Source organism: Siphateles boraxobius, unplaced genomic scaffold (assembly GCF_051911475.1).
Source record: "Siphateles boraxobius isolate OS27281-9 unplaced genomic scaffold, OSU_SipBor_1 5, whole genome shotgun sequence".
Lineage (NCBI taxonomy): Eukaryota > Metazoa > Chordata > Actinopteri > Cypriniformes > Leuciscidae > Siphateles > Siphateles boraxobius.
In genome coordinates, this window is record NW_027509141.1 from 1,742,478 (window position 1) to 1,758,056 (window position 15,579).

Genomic DNA, 15,579 nt, shown 5'->3' on the forward strand with positions numbered 1-15,579 from the left:
GCTTGATAAGCAGATTATTGTTTCAAAGCAGCTTTGCGGTAATTAACAGCAAATTTAAGGAAAAAATCGAAGCAGCTCTGCAAAAGACAACAGTCAGTGTCATTATTTTTGCTCAATTTAGTTCAATGCTGAGTCAGTGTAAAAAAAAATAATCAAAAAATTCTGTCATTTAACTTACTTTTCCCCCCATACTATGGGAACCAGTGGGCCCCATCAATCAACTGTTTGGTTACCCATATTCTTCAAAATATAATAGAAGAAAGAAATTAAAACAGGTTTGGAACAACTTGAGGGTGAGTAAATTGTGATATATATATATTTTTTTGGGGGGAGGTGAACTACACCTTTAAATAACGCCCAACATTATGCTTTGTCCCGGTCTTTTGACCGACCGGTGGCGCTGCAGCGCAAAATTGTCCTTAATCACGTAAAAACCGGAAGGAAGCAGATTTCAAAATACAAACCTCTTCAAGAAAATGGCGGAAGTCGTGGAGCTGCATAAACTCAAGGTAAGAGACTACTACAAAGAAATGTTTTACTTTCTACTTATTATGTGGATATGACTTTAACAGTAAGCGGTTCCTAGCTGTGCTAAGTTGAATTATGATGATTAAGTAATAATAGATATAACGTTTCAGCCGTTCATTCAGCACTTCTGTGACTTCCAGTGAGCTTCCTATAGCTAGACAGACGGCGTCTTTCGTTCTTCGCCTTCGCTTTAAAACACACGTACTTGTTTACCTAAACTGCATTTTAGCTCAGTCATTAAGACTCTTTTAAAAATGCGACTTTTTCTTTGTTCCCCTCCATTGAGATAATACACTCTACTCTTGCAGTGGTTTAGTTAAGAAAAATCCCAACAACACACGTGCTGTCCATCTAAAAAGTGAGTTGTAACAATAGGCATCATAGTCTTAAAAACAAGTTAACTGCTAGTCAAAACGACTTTTGACCATCATAGCTCACCAACACCTAGTTAGCTGCTTTATTAGACCCCATTTTTGGGCGTAATGATATTAAAATCTAGTGAGCTTCTTGTGTAAACAACGACGTGTTGGCCATTATAAGTACACATAGCCACCTAAATGTTGTTTACTGGGATAAGCTCATTACACATTGCCTACTGTATCACGAGCTAATAGGGTTACTTTTGTTTGTTTTTTAAGGTAGTTGAGATTTTTCATTTATTGTTCTTTCACTTTTTCAATTCAATTCAATTTTTTTTATATAGTGCCATTACAACAACCAGAAAGGTGCACAAAGCGCTTTCCATAAAACACACAAGCTTTAAGACAGCAGCACTTAAAAGTTGCAAATTAAAACTAATTTAAGCAATTAAAACAAAATAGCTAACACAACAACTACAAGTTACATATTGAAAGCCTTCCTGAAAAGAAACGTTTTCAACTGCGATTTGAAAACACTAACATGTTATGTTAACACAGTTATGTTACGAAGGGTAGTAGGTAAAGCATTCCACAAATGAGACAGGGACAGGTGTTGCGAATTAGCCTTGGCTATAAACACTGTGATACAGGCATCGGATTGTTCTTTATGTAATAATCTATGTTTTTTTTGTATCTGTCCCTATTCAAATAAACTATAAATAAATAAATAAAATACGTCCCTGGATGGCAAAAGATCGACCTCCAGACTTTTTACATCTAAACTTAGGGATAATCAAATAGGTGTTCTGAGAGGAGCGGAGGGTTCTGGCAGGTTGGTATACAGTGACCAGCTCGGAAAAGAATGCCGGGGCCAGACCATCGATGGCCTTAAAAACAAACATCAAAACCTTATACTCCACCCTATACCGTACCGGGAGCCAGTGAAGTGAGCAAAGAACGGGGGTGATGTGTGAGCGTTTATGGGCATTGGTAAGGAGATGCGGTGCTGCGTTTTGAACCATCTGAAGACAGTTAGAAAGTGATTGGTCAAGCCCAATATAGAGGGCATTACAGTAATCCAGCCTTGAGCTGATAAAGGCATGAATGGCTTTTTCTAGATCAGCACGGGACATAAATGATTTCACCTTACTGAGGAGCCTTAGATGGAAAAAGCTAGTCTTAACAACTGCACCAATCTGTTTGTCAAAATGCAATCTATTGTCGAAAGCCACGCCCAGGTTACGAACAGTGGATGCAAACTGGGGCGTGAGAGGGCCAACACTAAGATGGCTACAAGTTAAGTCCGGGGTAAATAATATATACTCAGTCTTACCTTCATTCAAATGAAGAAAGTTTTGAGAAAGCCACCGTTTAATGTCCTGGATGCAGTTATGGATGGGGTCTAATGCCGAACGATTGTTCAAAACTACAGGAAGGTAGACTTGAAGGTCGTCAGCATAGAAATGAAACTGAACGTTGTATTTTGAAATGAGTTGACCAAGTGGCAACATATAAAGGGAGAACAGTATAGGACCAAGAATAGAACCCTGGGGCACACCAGATGTTAAGGGGGCAGCTGAGGAGGAGGAGAAGTCATCCAGCATAACTGAGAATGTTCTATTGGTGAGATATGACGAGAACCAGTTTAGCACCGTGCCCTGTAGACCCACATCATGTTGTAGACGGGCGATGAGGATTGCGTGGTCCACGGTGTCATAAGCAGCGGCAAGGTCAAGCAGCACCAGAACCACTGAGTTTTTATTATCCAAGGCTCTAAGAATGTCGTTATGAACCCTCTGTAAGGCTGACTCTGTACCATGTCTAGACCTAAAGCCAGATTGAAATTTGTCCCTCATACCATGCAGATTAAGGTATGACTGAAGCTGGGAGAAGAAAAGCTTTTCCATAAGCTTAGCCAAAAATGACAAATGGGATATGGGGCAAAAATTAGACAGTACCGAAGGATCAAGATTAGGTTTCTTATGTAACGGTCTAACAATGGCGTGCTGGAGAGGAGTGGGAACAACGCCCAAACTAAGACAACAATTCATGAAGGAGACCATGAAAGGGCCTATGATGTCGATGGCTTTTTTCAAAATCCTAGCAGGAACAAAATCCTAGTGGGCAGGAGGTTGGCTTCACCTCATGAACAGCTTTTTTGAGATCAACAAAAGAAACCACCTCAAATTTCTCCAGTACACATTGTCGTTTGGGAAGGAGAACTGAAAATTACTGTACTGAGTGAAGTTTCAATATTACAGTCTTAAATAAATGACACAGTGAAAAAAATATGCCTGTCTGTCTTTGTCTCTTAGTCTTTCTGACAGTCTGTCTTTCTGTCCATCTGTCTGTCTCTTTCATTCTGTCTGTCTATTTTTCTTTCTGTCATTCATTCAAGAAGTTTCATATTGCATTCAGTTTAGTTTGTTGGGACTCATCATATATATAGACGTTGCCATGTTTGTTCAGATGCCAGCTTTTTATGGACTGAAAAAGCATTGGTTCTGACACTGCAGATGTGTTATTTGTGGTTGATAAATGTCACTCCAGTCATTAAAATGATATGATCTCCTCAGTTGGCTGAGCTGAAGCTAGAATGCACTGCTCGAGGGCTAGATGCCAAAGGAAATAAAGGAGATCTGATTGCCCGGCTGCAGGCTTACCTGGAAGAGCATGGTAGGTGTTTTCTAATGCAACATATTTTACTTCATGGTCCACTTCATGGGCTTCATCTGTCCACTTTAACAGATCTGATTCCAATTATGTTCTTAGATGTTTTATATCAAAGTGTAATACTGCCCCTATTATTATTATTACTACCTTTTTTCTTGATAACTATGAATGTAAATCTTACCGTTACTCTTTATGCTTTATTTTGCTAATGTTGGAGGCTCCTTTTTGGGGAGGGGCTCTGATAGTGATGGGCAGGACATAATTTATGAATCACAACCCATCATGCACCAAATTAAATAGTGAGTTGATGTGCGGAACCTGCCATGATTTTCTCCTGCAGTTTGCAGGTTGGCAGGTGTTAATTTCAAACTCTGGTTATAATGCCCATTTAAAATGTGTTTGTTCTTTTTTTTTCTTTAGAAGAAGTGAATGAAGAGGAAGTTCTGGGAGTGTTTGGTGATGGGGATGGAGATGGAGATGGTGATGGTGAGGCTGAGGTAAGATATCCTGGATGTAATGCATTTTCTATGGTAGTTTCAGGACAAAGTTAAGTTTTAGTAGCTCCAGTGTTATTTTATTTAAAAGGAATACATTGTGTGTGTGTGCACTCTGAAGTGCTCTACCAGTTTACACTTGGTATTAAGATCTGTTTAGCTGATTGATCACACGTGGCCATGAACAGATGTCGAGGGGAGGGTCTCTGCTGTTTAGGTACCCGTTTATAGTACCCAGTACAAATCTCATAAGGAGCTTGTTTAAACTGGATAACATTATATAATGCACCATCACTTCAGAAGAATTGAAATCAGACCTCCGAGGAACACTGAAAATATGACTAGTTGTGGGGGTGTAGACTCATTTAAAGTCACTACGAAATCAAATTTAAATATTCTTATTTTGTGCTATTGTAACATTTATTATAAATAATTTATCCGTGCACATTTTTTAATTTTTTTTAAATTCATGTGCCTTGTAATCTTGAATTAAAATTAATTTCACTTCCAGACAGGGCAACCTGTCGCTCACATGAGATCCACCAATAGCAAACCACAAACATCCAACCATCTAATCCAGTGGTTCCCAACCTTTTTTTGTCTGAGACCCCCTTTTTCCCAAGAAAATATTTTAGGGCCCCCTTCACATTTAATATTATCGCTCTTGTTAGCTTGCAGCAAGGATGACAAAATATGTTGTTTTCAAACAAACGGTATGCTTACTATAATCAGATATGCACAAATAATAGCCTATAATATTGAAAATACAATAACAAAAACATCAGTAGGCCCTTTGTAATTTAAAAAACGTAAGCCTAGGAGATATATTGGCCCTATTTGAAATGCAAAAACAAATATTTCCACTGGTGTGTAGGTAAAAAAAAGAAAGAATATAGGCTATTACTAAATGACTGCTGCTGGGGCCTCAATACTTGCAAGTTATTTGTGAGGCTTTATCAATGTGGCGCTTTATGTTTTGGCGCAAATGTTTTGGCGCTTTAGCGAGCGAAAATAAACTTGCAGAATAATAAACAGAATAATGCGTCTTTCGGAAGAACATTGTAGCCGGAACTACTTCTCTCTGTGTACGTCTATGACGAGTCACGCAGGTACTGGGCTACTCCGCAGCGGCAGCGATCCAAACCAGTGTAAAATAGTCCCAATGTAAACACTTATTATAGGTGTACCATAGTGGTTCAGGATAAGACAAAAACACGGATTGATGGATTCATGATGAACTCGCTCATTATATAAATTTTGAACAGAAAAAAGTTAATGACTTTTATTTAATGCTCATTGCTCAAAACTTTTCAAAATATGATGCGACCCCCCACAGAGCTCGCTGAGGCCCCCTTGTGGGCCGCGACCCCCCTGTTGGGAACCGATGATCTAATCAATTCCCCACGGACAATATCAAGTCCTGCCCCAATTGTTTTTTTTCTTATTCGAGGAGCGTTTCACTCAGATATTGGGTGCTTCTCAATATCCCTCCTCGCTCCTCCATCCTATGACCCGGAAACCAATCAAGCTCAGCCATCTTGAAGGACATCTCAGTTCTCTAATTGCTCCGCGAGGATCGAGGAGTGAGGAGCTTCCTGAGGAGTCATGAGCGAAGGATGCACAGGTGTATCCTATGCGGAAGGGTTTTATCGACTAAACGTGACGTACAAATCAATTCTCCTCCCCCTTTACATCGATCACAATCATTTTAATTTATACTTTACCTTTGCAGTTTATATAAACCACACCTAACATATTTCAACAGGGTATCATATTTAATATTATTTATTATGAATTTTTTAAATAAACAAACTTCAACAACATAAGGGCAGATCCTTTGAGCGCGGCTGATGACGCTGTGAACTGACACTCGAGTGATCAAATATTCCATCCAGTGTATTAAAAGAAAGCTTTCATTCGATTCATCCGTCCTCCTTTTCTTTCGTTGCAGCCTTCCCTCGTATCCTACAGGGGTGGAGCTAAGACGCGAGGAAAGGAAACGAGAATGCACAAATAAGAAATGAGAAGCACCCATTGTATATGTCAGAATAGGAAAGAAAAAACTATCACAACTTCGGTTTCATGCCAACTCAAACTAATCATGAGGTCTTAGCCAGGTTTCAGTCTCACAGGTTTTTAAATATTACATTAAGTTCTTTTTCAAAGCTTATTGCCCTTAATAACTTCATCAATGTTTAACATCAGGTATGCCCCATTATTTTTGCAATTCATGAATACTTTATTGTTCTAACATGGCTATAGTTGCATATGACGGTACACACTTTATATAATCGCCAGGATATATCGTCATATTGGCCAACCCTAGTTTACTTGATGATCTTCACACATCTAGTTTTATTTTTAAGGATAACAGAGCGGTGATGATTGACTGGTGAGTAGGCGGTTCTTTGCTGCCCAGGAAGCATCAAAATAATCAAAGTTTACACTATAAGGTAGTGTGGTGACGTGCATCTATATCCGCCTCTTTTTGTTTTTCATTAATCAGATCACAAAACGCTTTGGGCCCAGCAAATCAGCTGAGATGGGCTTTAATACTAAGTGTAAATCGACAAATAATGTTTCTTAAATGTACAAGTGTTTCTTGTGTCAGGTTCCAGATGGCACACACACAGTCATGGTGATTGATAAGCTCATCATAACTTACTTCACATGTGTTTTAGGAGTCTTTTACCAAAGAAGAGAGCACTGACCAGAAGGAAGAACTGAGTCCACCTGAAACGTATGTATTTTTTTCTTAATACATAATACGTGTGTATTAACTTCCTTAATACATCAGCAAATGTTGTACTTCACAATATTTGTGTCTGGCTAACATAAAGCTAATTTTGCAATTAACCACTTAAACCTGGGGTTTTCAAACACAGTTAGCCTCCCTTCTGACGCAATGTCACACCCCATTACAATACCACAGCAAACCTAGCCTAAAATAAGTCAAATCTTCTTTAGTTGTGTTATTTTTTTGTTGTTGTTTATTTAACATTAATGACACTGACTGCATCAGGTTTATTAGGCTGCTATCACTTTAAGACTGAATACACAGATCCAACATACTGATGTACACGCATATCCGCTATTCTCCCAACTGTTTAACTTTACTGAAGACCTAGCTAATTGTTTTCATGTGAATACTAACGAAAAATTGTTTGTGTATGTGTTCTTGATTTCAGGGTGGCTGAGAAAAAGGTGGTCAAAATGAGCCCTCCTGCTACAGTTGGTGAGGTAACGATCATATCATTTACTGGAAATTTACATATCTAATTATTGGAAAGTATTAGCTCATGCAAAAATGAAAATTTACTTTCTTACGTGGAACACCATGAAAGAGTCAATAAAGTAGTCAATGTGACTTGTGTGCTGTAATGTGAATGACCCATTCCCAACTGGAAGGTTTTTGGTGATACGATTACAAGTGGTCAGAGTTGTTTTTAATAACTGAAACCACATACAGTGGTAGTCAAAAATGCATGCCACCACAAATGTTTAAATTTAGTTTAGACTCTACAGCAGGGTTGTCAGTCACTAAAACTAAAATAGTTAAAACATTTGTTAATTCAAATAAAGGTGAAATAAAATATAAATATTATTTGAAAAATGTGAACTAAACAAAAATTAGAAATGGTAATTGACTGAAATAAGTTTAATTTCAAGGACTAAAATTATTAACTGGAAATAAATTTACTAAAACTGAAGTAAAAAACTATTACATCTAAATTGCAATATTAAAAAAATTACAAAATTACTTATTTAAAATTATGAAAACAAAAAAAAAGCTGATTTAAAATTGAATGAAAAAGTTTTAAAGTTGCCAGCCACTGCCAGCGTTTTTGATAATTTTCACAAAAGTTTCATGGCCCCCAGAATATTTTGTTGTATGAATATCTGAATACGCAATATATCAAAAGAAAGAACAGAGCCTCTGCTTTAAAAAAAAAATTATTCTAACTTCATGCATTCTTTTTATCAACACTTGAATGTGGGTAAGTGTCATAAAAAAAAGGAACATATTGAGGAAAAAGCTGAGAAAATTGCGTTTTTGTCAAAGACTACATCCAGACGGGATTCAGAACGATGATCAAAACACAGACGGAGTAGATCTAGTCCATCAAAAGCTTCAGTCATTAACCCTTCCTGTGTCGACATTTCATTCTGTAACATTGTTTTGATTTATATGCTGTTAAATGTTGATGATCGTGTTATTTTGCATATGATATCACTTGCTTCTGCATCGTCTTTTCCTGTGTTTTGATCAGGAGATTCTGTACTCTTCTAGATGTGTAATAGCGCCCCCTACCGTATAACAGTGAAAACACGGAAAGCTGGAAAATTCTGTCAATGGTGGTGAATGAGTTAAAATAACACTGCTCTGCAGCCCTTGATTCTAGTAATTACTACTATTAAACTTTACCATTGTTCTTCCGTACTATCATACATTTATAGATGTGGTCACAATACCAAAATTGTAGTAGCAAAATTTACTCTTTAGTCTTAATAAAACTCTTAACTTTTTTTTAATCTATTTAAAAAATATGAATTTGCAACAATTAAATGTTTAACCCAGGCGATACTTGAGGTTCCAATTTCATCGAGGAAAAATGAAGCAGGCTGTGAAATTTTTTACTTTAAGACCAAGTGAAGAATCTATTTATTTGCACTCTTGAAATAATGAAATAGTTTAAAAATGATTAATCATTCATCAATATAAATTCAGTTTGATCTGGAAAACCATTTCACTGAATACTAGTGTAGTTAATATAGTCACTGAGTATTCACTACAGGCTTACTTCCTCTGGTTGTTTTCATTATTGTCAGGACTCATGAGGCATTTTATGTTGAATGTGCTCTAGTTCAAACTATTACAATTGTGTTTATTGCAGAGGCTTCAGAAGAGAGCGGAGCGCTTCAATGTTCCTCCGAGTGGGGACACCAAAAAGGCAGCGCGAGCAGCAAGGTTTGTGTGTTTTATCAGAGGAAAAATGGCTTTAAAACAGGGTCGAAGACTGAAGAATTAGAAAATTTCTTTTGTTTGAACAATAATGGCTAGTTTCCACTGAGCGGTACGGTACACTACGATTCGGGACTGAAAACCCTGATCCGGCTTGCGTTTCCACCGCCAACAGTATCCTTACTTGATAGGTGTGGTGTAGCCTATGCCGGAAAGAAGCGATCGACGTCATTTTCGCGCAAAGAAAAAAGCGACATTGTAAACAACAATGGATGACAGCAGATCTTGTTCTTGCTACTCGGCATGTTTGTCACAAAAAGATAAGCGCCGACATTAGCCGTTTCTCAATACAAAGTGCGCGAAGTTCAGACATGCCAAGTCCGACTCAGGAGAGGGACTCCCGAGGACGCGAGTCCGGTAATTCTGCAAATGCAACAGCGCGTTCTTGAAAGCGTCACTCAGTTCGCGCTATTCCGGTTATGTATGTATATTTTAGGCAAAAATAAAACGAAATGTGTTATAAAACACCACTCTGCTTCTTTTCGTTTTCATTTAAAAAAATCTTAAATATTATAGCCACACAAATGTGGTTCAGGCAACGCGTATTGATTATTTTCAGTGCATGTATAATGTTAGCCTATTTATAACAAAATGAAATATAAAACACGACCCTTCCTCTATCCAATCAAGAGCAGTGAATGATTTTTTCTTTGTTGTTTGATTTACATTATAAACACAGACAGCAGCAGAAATATGAGGCTGCTGTCACTTTAAGACCTAATGCGCAAATCCAATATACTGATACTGGTACACATCTATCTACTGTTTGTTCACTTACGGCATTACCAACTATGTTTACAAGGATACGCAGAGACAGGCATTTTTTGGACACAATTTTTTGTGAATTTGTCCATTCAAGTGCAAGAAGTCCTAAAACAGCAGAGCTCAATTCAGTATTTGCGTGCTGTCTGAGATATGTGTGCGCACAAAATTCACATTTGTTTACTTTAATGTTCTCACATCATTGCATTTTTAGAATTCGTAAAAATTTTGCTTTTGTCACTGTTTACACTCTTATTTGTGTTTATACTAAAAAATAAATAATAATAATTCATAAAAATGTTACCAGCCAACTGGCGATTAACAGTTTCATATACTTGTCAATGCCGATTTGTACTCTCATTTGAAGCTTGGTGAGTGTTAACTTTAGGCCCTGGTTGCCCACCAAATCCTGCGCCATCCTCCTGTCAGGCATCTCTCCATACTCTTGTCACATAATATGTGAAATCTGATTCCTACTACACTGTACACGAGGTGTATATGTCCGTTGTCCAACTGAACTAAAGGGTTTTTATTTCTATAAAAAGCAGAACAACAGTTGGGGCGGTGGGCAAGTGAAGTATCGGTGTACGGCCACAGCGAGCCTGGTTAGGTTTAGGTGCTTAATTGTGGTGGTTCAGGTTAGGGTAAGGGGACTAGGCCAATGGATGTCCTCTCAAAGATAGATGTACAAACCTGTGTATGTGTGATGATTGTTTTGAAGCATCCATGAATCTTAATTATTTTTCTTGTTTCATTAGGTTTGGTTTGCCAGACCCTGAACCTTCCAAAGGTGAGTTGACGTGCATCTCAAAAGTGTTCCCAAGACGTCTTATTCTACATTTCATAAAAAAAAGATTTAAAAAAATGCTGCTATTGTTATTTTTAAATGAAGTTATGCATGTTTTTGAAGGTTTTTTTAAATTTTTTTTTTTTTTTTAATTAATGTGGTGCTCAGGGCTGCCAACTCTCACGCATTGAGCGTGAGACACACGCAATTGACCCAATTCTCACGCTCTCACGCCACACCCCCGATTTCTCACGCTCAAATGTCAACCCGGTAGGTAAAATGCCTGAAAGATGAGTTTATCTATATATCTACCTGTTGAGCCACTCCCGATCGACTAGTTATACCGCAAATTAGTTAAATATCCCGTAATCTAGAGTAAAGATATTGTGCTCCAAACCGCGCGCACGGCAGAGGTAAGCGAGCGAGAGACCTTGCGTGTGCACCCCCCCCCCCTTGTAGTAGTCTCACGCCAAGCTAAACTCAAAAGTTGGCAGCCCTGGGTGCTTATTCATCACAACGCAGTGAGTCAGTAGTTTGAATTTGTCTGATAACTAATGTTCAAATTGGTTAATTAAAATTTTTTGATAAATTATTTAAATACATCACTTAATTTTCTTAAGTAACAGTTATGAAATATATTTTAATGCTAATACTTATCTTTTGTAAGTTCCAACCTGAGTAATGTTTACCTGTTTTTTTTTTTTTTTTTTAAACATTAGTACAATTTATTTGTGAAGTATTAATACTGATAATGTGGTCAATATAAATATCTGAGCATAGGCCATTTATTCTGTTTCTGAATTGTAAATGTATTCAATTTATTAAGCAGATTCCCAGACTAAAATAAGACTATTTACTTCAGACTGGCCCATACGTCAGTCATTTGCAGTCAGACATCATTGCTTGCACTGTGTTTGTTGTGTTTGTTGTGTGTGTGTGACATCTGTGTTTTAGCACCTAGTCTCTTTCTTCAAATTAAAGGCTCTAATGTTCAATGGCTAATTAATGAAAATGTAATGGATATGTCCATCCAGTGATGTTTTTTGTTTGTGTGTTTTTGTTTAGGAACTTCAGCGAAAATAATTGTAAGTAATTTGCTTGCTTACTTTGAAATTGAAATGTTAAATAACTGACTTAAATCTGTGCAAAATCACTTTTAAACATGCCACTCTCTTTTAGGTTGACGTTGAGGTATTAAAGAAGAGAGCAGAACGTTTTGGCATGAATGTCTCCTCAGTTTCTAAAAAGGTAACTTTTTTTTCCATATTTCATAAAATGATTTAAAAAAATCTTGAACACAAATGACAAGTAATATGTGGTCTATCACAACTTCGGTTTCATGCCAACTCAAACTAATCATGAGGTCTTAGCCAGGTTTCAGTCTCACAGGTTTTTAAATATTACATTAAGTTCTTTTTCAAAGCTTATTGCCCTTAATAACTTCATCAGTGTTTAACATCAAGTATGCCCCATTATTTTTGCAATTCATGAATACTTTATTGTTCTAACATGGCTATAGTTACATATGACGGTACACACTTTATATAATCGCCAGGATATATCGTCATATTGGCCAACCCTAGTTTACTTGATGATCTTCACACATCTAGTTTTATTTTTAAGGATAACAGAGCAGTGATGATTAATATGAGTAATATGACCAAATGAAGCTAAAATATTTTTAAAGCAAAATGAGAAAAATATTTGTTTCATAGCGCAGATAAATTGTCTCTCAAAACAAGGAATCTATTCTGAACTGCCTGAAACGAGTCGTCTCACTTCCTGCTGAACCTATGTCGGTTTGTAACGGGGGCGTTTCCCCCGAGGAGGCGAGGGAGGCAGTGCCTCCACAAACAATTGGATGAAAAAACGATCCTCCCACTTGCGCTGTACGCCATCTGACCAATCCGAGCAGTGTAGACCGTTCACAACAGACTGGGCCATCTGACCAATCAGAGCAGTGTAGACCTATCACAACAGACTGGGCCATCTGACCAATCCGAGCAGAGTAGACCAATCACAACAGACTAGGCCATCTGACAGAGCTGAGTAGACCAATCACAACAGACTGGGCCATCTGACCAATCAGAGCAGAGTAGACCAATCACAACAGACTGGGCCATCTGACCAATCAGAGCAGAGTAGACCAATCACAACAGACTAGGCCATCTGACCAATCAGAGCAGGGTAGACCAATCACAACAGACTGGGTCATCTAACCAATCAGAGCTGAGTAGACCAATCACAACAGACTGGGCCATCTGACCAATCAGAGCAGTGTAGACCTATCACAACAGACTAGGCCATCTGACCAATCAGAGCAGTGTTGACCAATCACAACAGACTAGGCCATCTGACCAATCAGAGCTGAGTAGACCAATCACAACAGACTGGGCCATCTGACCAATCAGAGCAGTGTAGACCTATCACAACAGACTAGGCCATCTGACCAATCAGAGCAGAGTAGACCAATCACAACAGACTAGGCCATCTGACCAATCAGAGCTGAGTAGACCAATCACAACAGTCTAGGCCATCTGACCAATCAGAGCAGAGTAGACCAATCACAACAGACTGGGCCATCTGACCAATCAGAGCAGTGTTGACCAATCACAACAGACTGGGCCATCTGACCAATCAGAGCAGAGTAGACCAATCACAACAGTCTAGGCCATCTGACCAATCAGAGCAGAGTAGACCAATCACAACAGACTGGGCCATCTGACCAATCAGAGCAGTGTAGACCAATCACAACAGACTGGGCCATCTGACCAATCAGAGCAGTGTAGACCAATCACAACAGACTGGGTCATTTGACCAATCAGAGCAGAGTAGACCAATCACAACAGACTGGGCCATCTGACCAATCAGAGCAGAGTAGACCAATCACAACAGACTGGGCCATTTGACCAATCAGAGCAGTGTAGACCAATCACAACAGTCTAGGCCATCTGACCAATCAGAGCAGAGTAGACCAATCACAACAGACTGGGCCATCTGACCAATCAGAGCAGTGTAGACCAATCACAACAGACTGGGTCATTTGACCAATCAGAGCAGAGTAGACCAATCACAACAGACTGGGTCATCTGACCAATCAGAGCAGCTCTCGGAAAGGCGGGGTTTAAAGAGGCTGATTCCTTTTTCAAGCAGTTTCAGTCACTGTGAGAAAGAGCTGATGCTGCAGTGGATATGAGAAAATTAAAGTGGTTTGACCTTGGATCAATGCAAATCTATTAGTGTTGTCATTTCTAACTTTGAAGATACCATGAACATTAATGATTTTCGATACACGCCATTATATATTTTTAATATTTTAATTTTTAGAAATTCTAGGCCATCAATGTTTTCAAGCATCAAAAAGACATGACAGTAACAGTAATCCAAATGAACTGAGCAGTTTAATCCCTCTTCCAAACAGACATGATCGCTTAATATGATAAACAGATTTTAATTTAAGCTTTTATTCACAAATAAACATCTCACCAATGTTTGCTCACTCAATGTATTTGTGTTTTTACAGTGAGGTAATTTTGTTGTGCAGAAGTTTACACACAACACAAAGAAGCTTGATTTCAAACGTTGAATACAAAAAAAATACAAGAGCACAGTCCGCTTTGGGTGTGAGCATGAAACCTACGGAAACGAGTACAACTGTTAAGGTAGTGTTTGTGTGTTTCACAGGTTGAGGATGACGAGAAGCTTAAGAAGAGGAAGGAGAGATTCGGCATTGTCACGAGTGCAGCCTCCGCCGGAGCCGAGGATTCAGAGGTATGAGAAACCAGACGCCACAAGACATGTTGAGATTTGTGTATTTCTCAAGGTTTTATTTAATGAAGTTCCTTTCTCTCACAACTCTCACTTCATTGAGTGATTACACCGTTTTAAAGTCGCAATGTAATGGAAAGAGCAACAGATATTCTCCCGTATTGTGACCGGAACGGATTATCTGGGGATCGGTTGTTGATTGGATTGAGATAGACCTGTGAAGCGAAGCCGTGTTACAGTCTCCAGTTTCTCCTCACCCTCTTCCCTTTCTTTCTCTTTCAGGCAAAGAAGCGAAAACGTGCCGAGCGGTTTGGAAATGTATAGACAAATGGATCTGACCATTTTTTATTACTTTTTTTAAAATGAAGAGTTCTTTGAGGTTGATTTTGTGATACACATGTAATCCCTGTAGTGCCGGGCTGTTTTTGTTTCTGCTATTTACATTAAAAGTACCCCATTCCTTACTAGATTCTCTCTTATATCTGTGTTGATGTGCTTGATTGATGGTTTGCATTGTTTGCCTTTAGGTGTGTGAGGTCTAAAGGTATTAATATGCATCCTTTGGGATTATATCAGGAATGCATCGATACGTGGCATATATGATGTGTCAATGCAACACAACAAAATCAGTTTCACTTTATTTTGCAGTGTCCTTGTTACATGTACTCACCATAGTACAGTAAATTATGCATAATTACATCCAACTAACCCTCAACCTATTCCTAACCATATAGTAAGTACATGTTGTTAATTCATATTACTCATTACTTAAATGTATTACACTGTAACAATGAAACCTTAAAATTGAGTGTAACCAAAACATTTTTTATATGCGTCTCTATTTTGATACTGTTGGCTAGATCTGCACACAATCTGTTGATAAACTGACATGCTAGTTACTTCTTGTACAAAAAAAACCTGGGATTGTTCAACAAGAAAAACAAGAAAAGAGAAGGCATTTTACACTTCTTTTTTTTTTAGGGGTATTTCCAAGGTTTTCTCTTTATTGCTATGTAATGTATTTCTCTGCTCATCGTCAGAGCTTTTGTATTCCTTACTTGCCATAATTTGGACACATTTGTGTTTAGCAGGACAGTGAGGTGAGTTGATCCAGTTTTTAAAGGGACGGCATTACAGTAATGTCTCCAACTAAAATACATCATTTTCAGAATGTATTGCGTCCCT

The 15,579-nt window shown here is 38.2% G+C and overlaps 1 protein-coding gene across 2 annotated transcripts; it reads left to right on the forward strand.

Moving 5' to 3' along the window:
• The first annotated feature begins 375 nt into the window (after positions 1 to 375).
• On the forward strand, positions 376 to 14,861 carry sarnp (SAP domain containing ribonucleoprotein). 2 transcript variants are annotated; one of them, XM_077204393.1, is made up of 11 exons: positions 376 to 509; positions 3,464 to 3,563; positions 3,981 to 4,057; positions 6,736 to 6,794; positions 7,243 to 7,294; positions 8,950 to 9,023; positions 10,598 to 10,629; positions 11,692 to 11,711; positions 11,806 to 11,874; positions 14,311 to 14,397; positions 14,677 to 14,861. In XM_077204393.1, exons 1-11 carry the CDS (start codon positions 477 to 479, stop codon positions 14,716 to 14,718), a joined length of 645 nt encoding a protein of 214 aa, XP_077060508.1. In that variant the 5' UTR covers positions 376 to 476; the 3' UTR covers positions 14,719 to 14,861. The 2 variants fall into 2 exon arrangements, with proteins under 2 accessions (XP_077060508.1, XP_077060509.1); XM_077204394.1 differs by having other exon boundaries at positions 3,984 to 4,057.
• Positions 14,862 to 15,579: the final 718 nt, after the last annotated feature.

Bases quoted from the DNA above. Each gene is read 5' to 3' on its own strand.
- sarnp (XM_077204393.1), top strand. From the start codon at position 477: ATGGCGGAAGTCGTGGAGCTGCATAAACTCAAG. The intron at 6,795-7,242 runs GTATGTATTTTT...TCTTGATTTCAG, and splicing joins GAACTGAGTCCACCTGAAAC to GGTGGCTGAGAAAAAGGTGG. The intron at 11,712-11,805 runs GTAAGTAATTTG...ACTCTCTTTTAG, and splicing joins GAACTTCAGCGAAAATAATT to GTTGACGTTGAGGTATTAAA.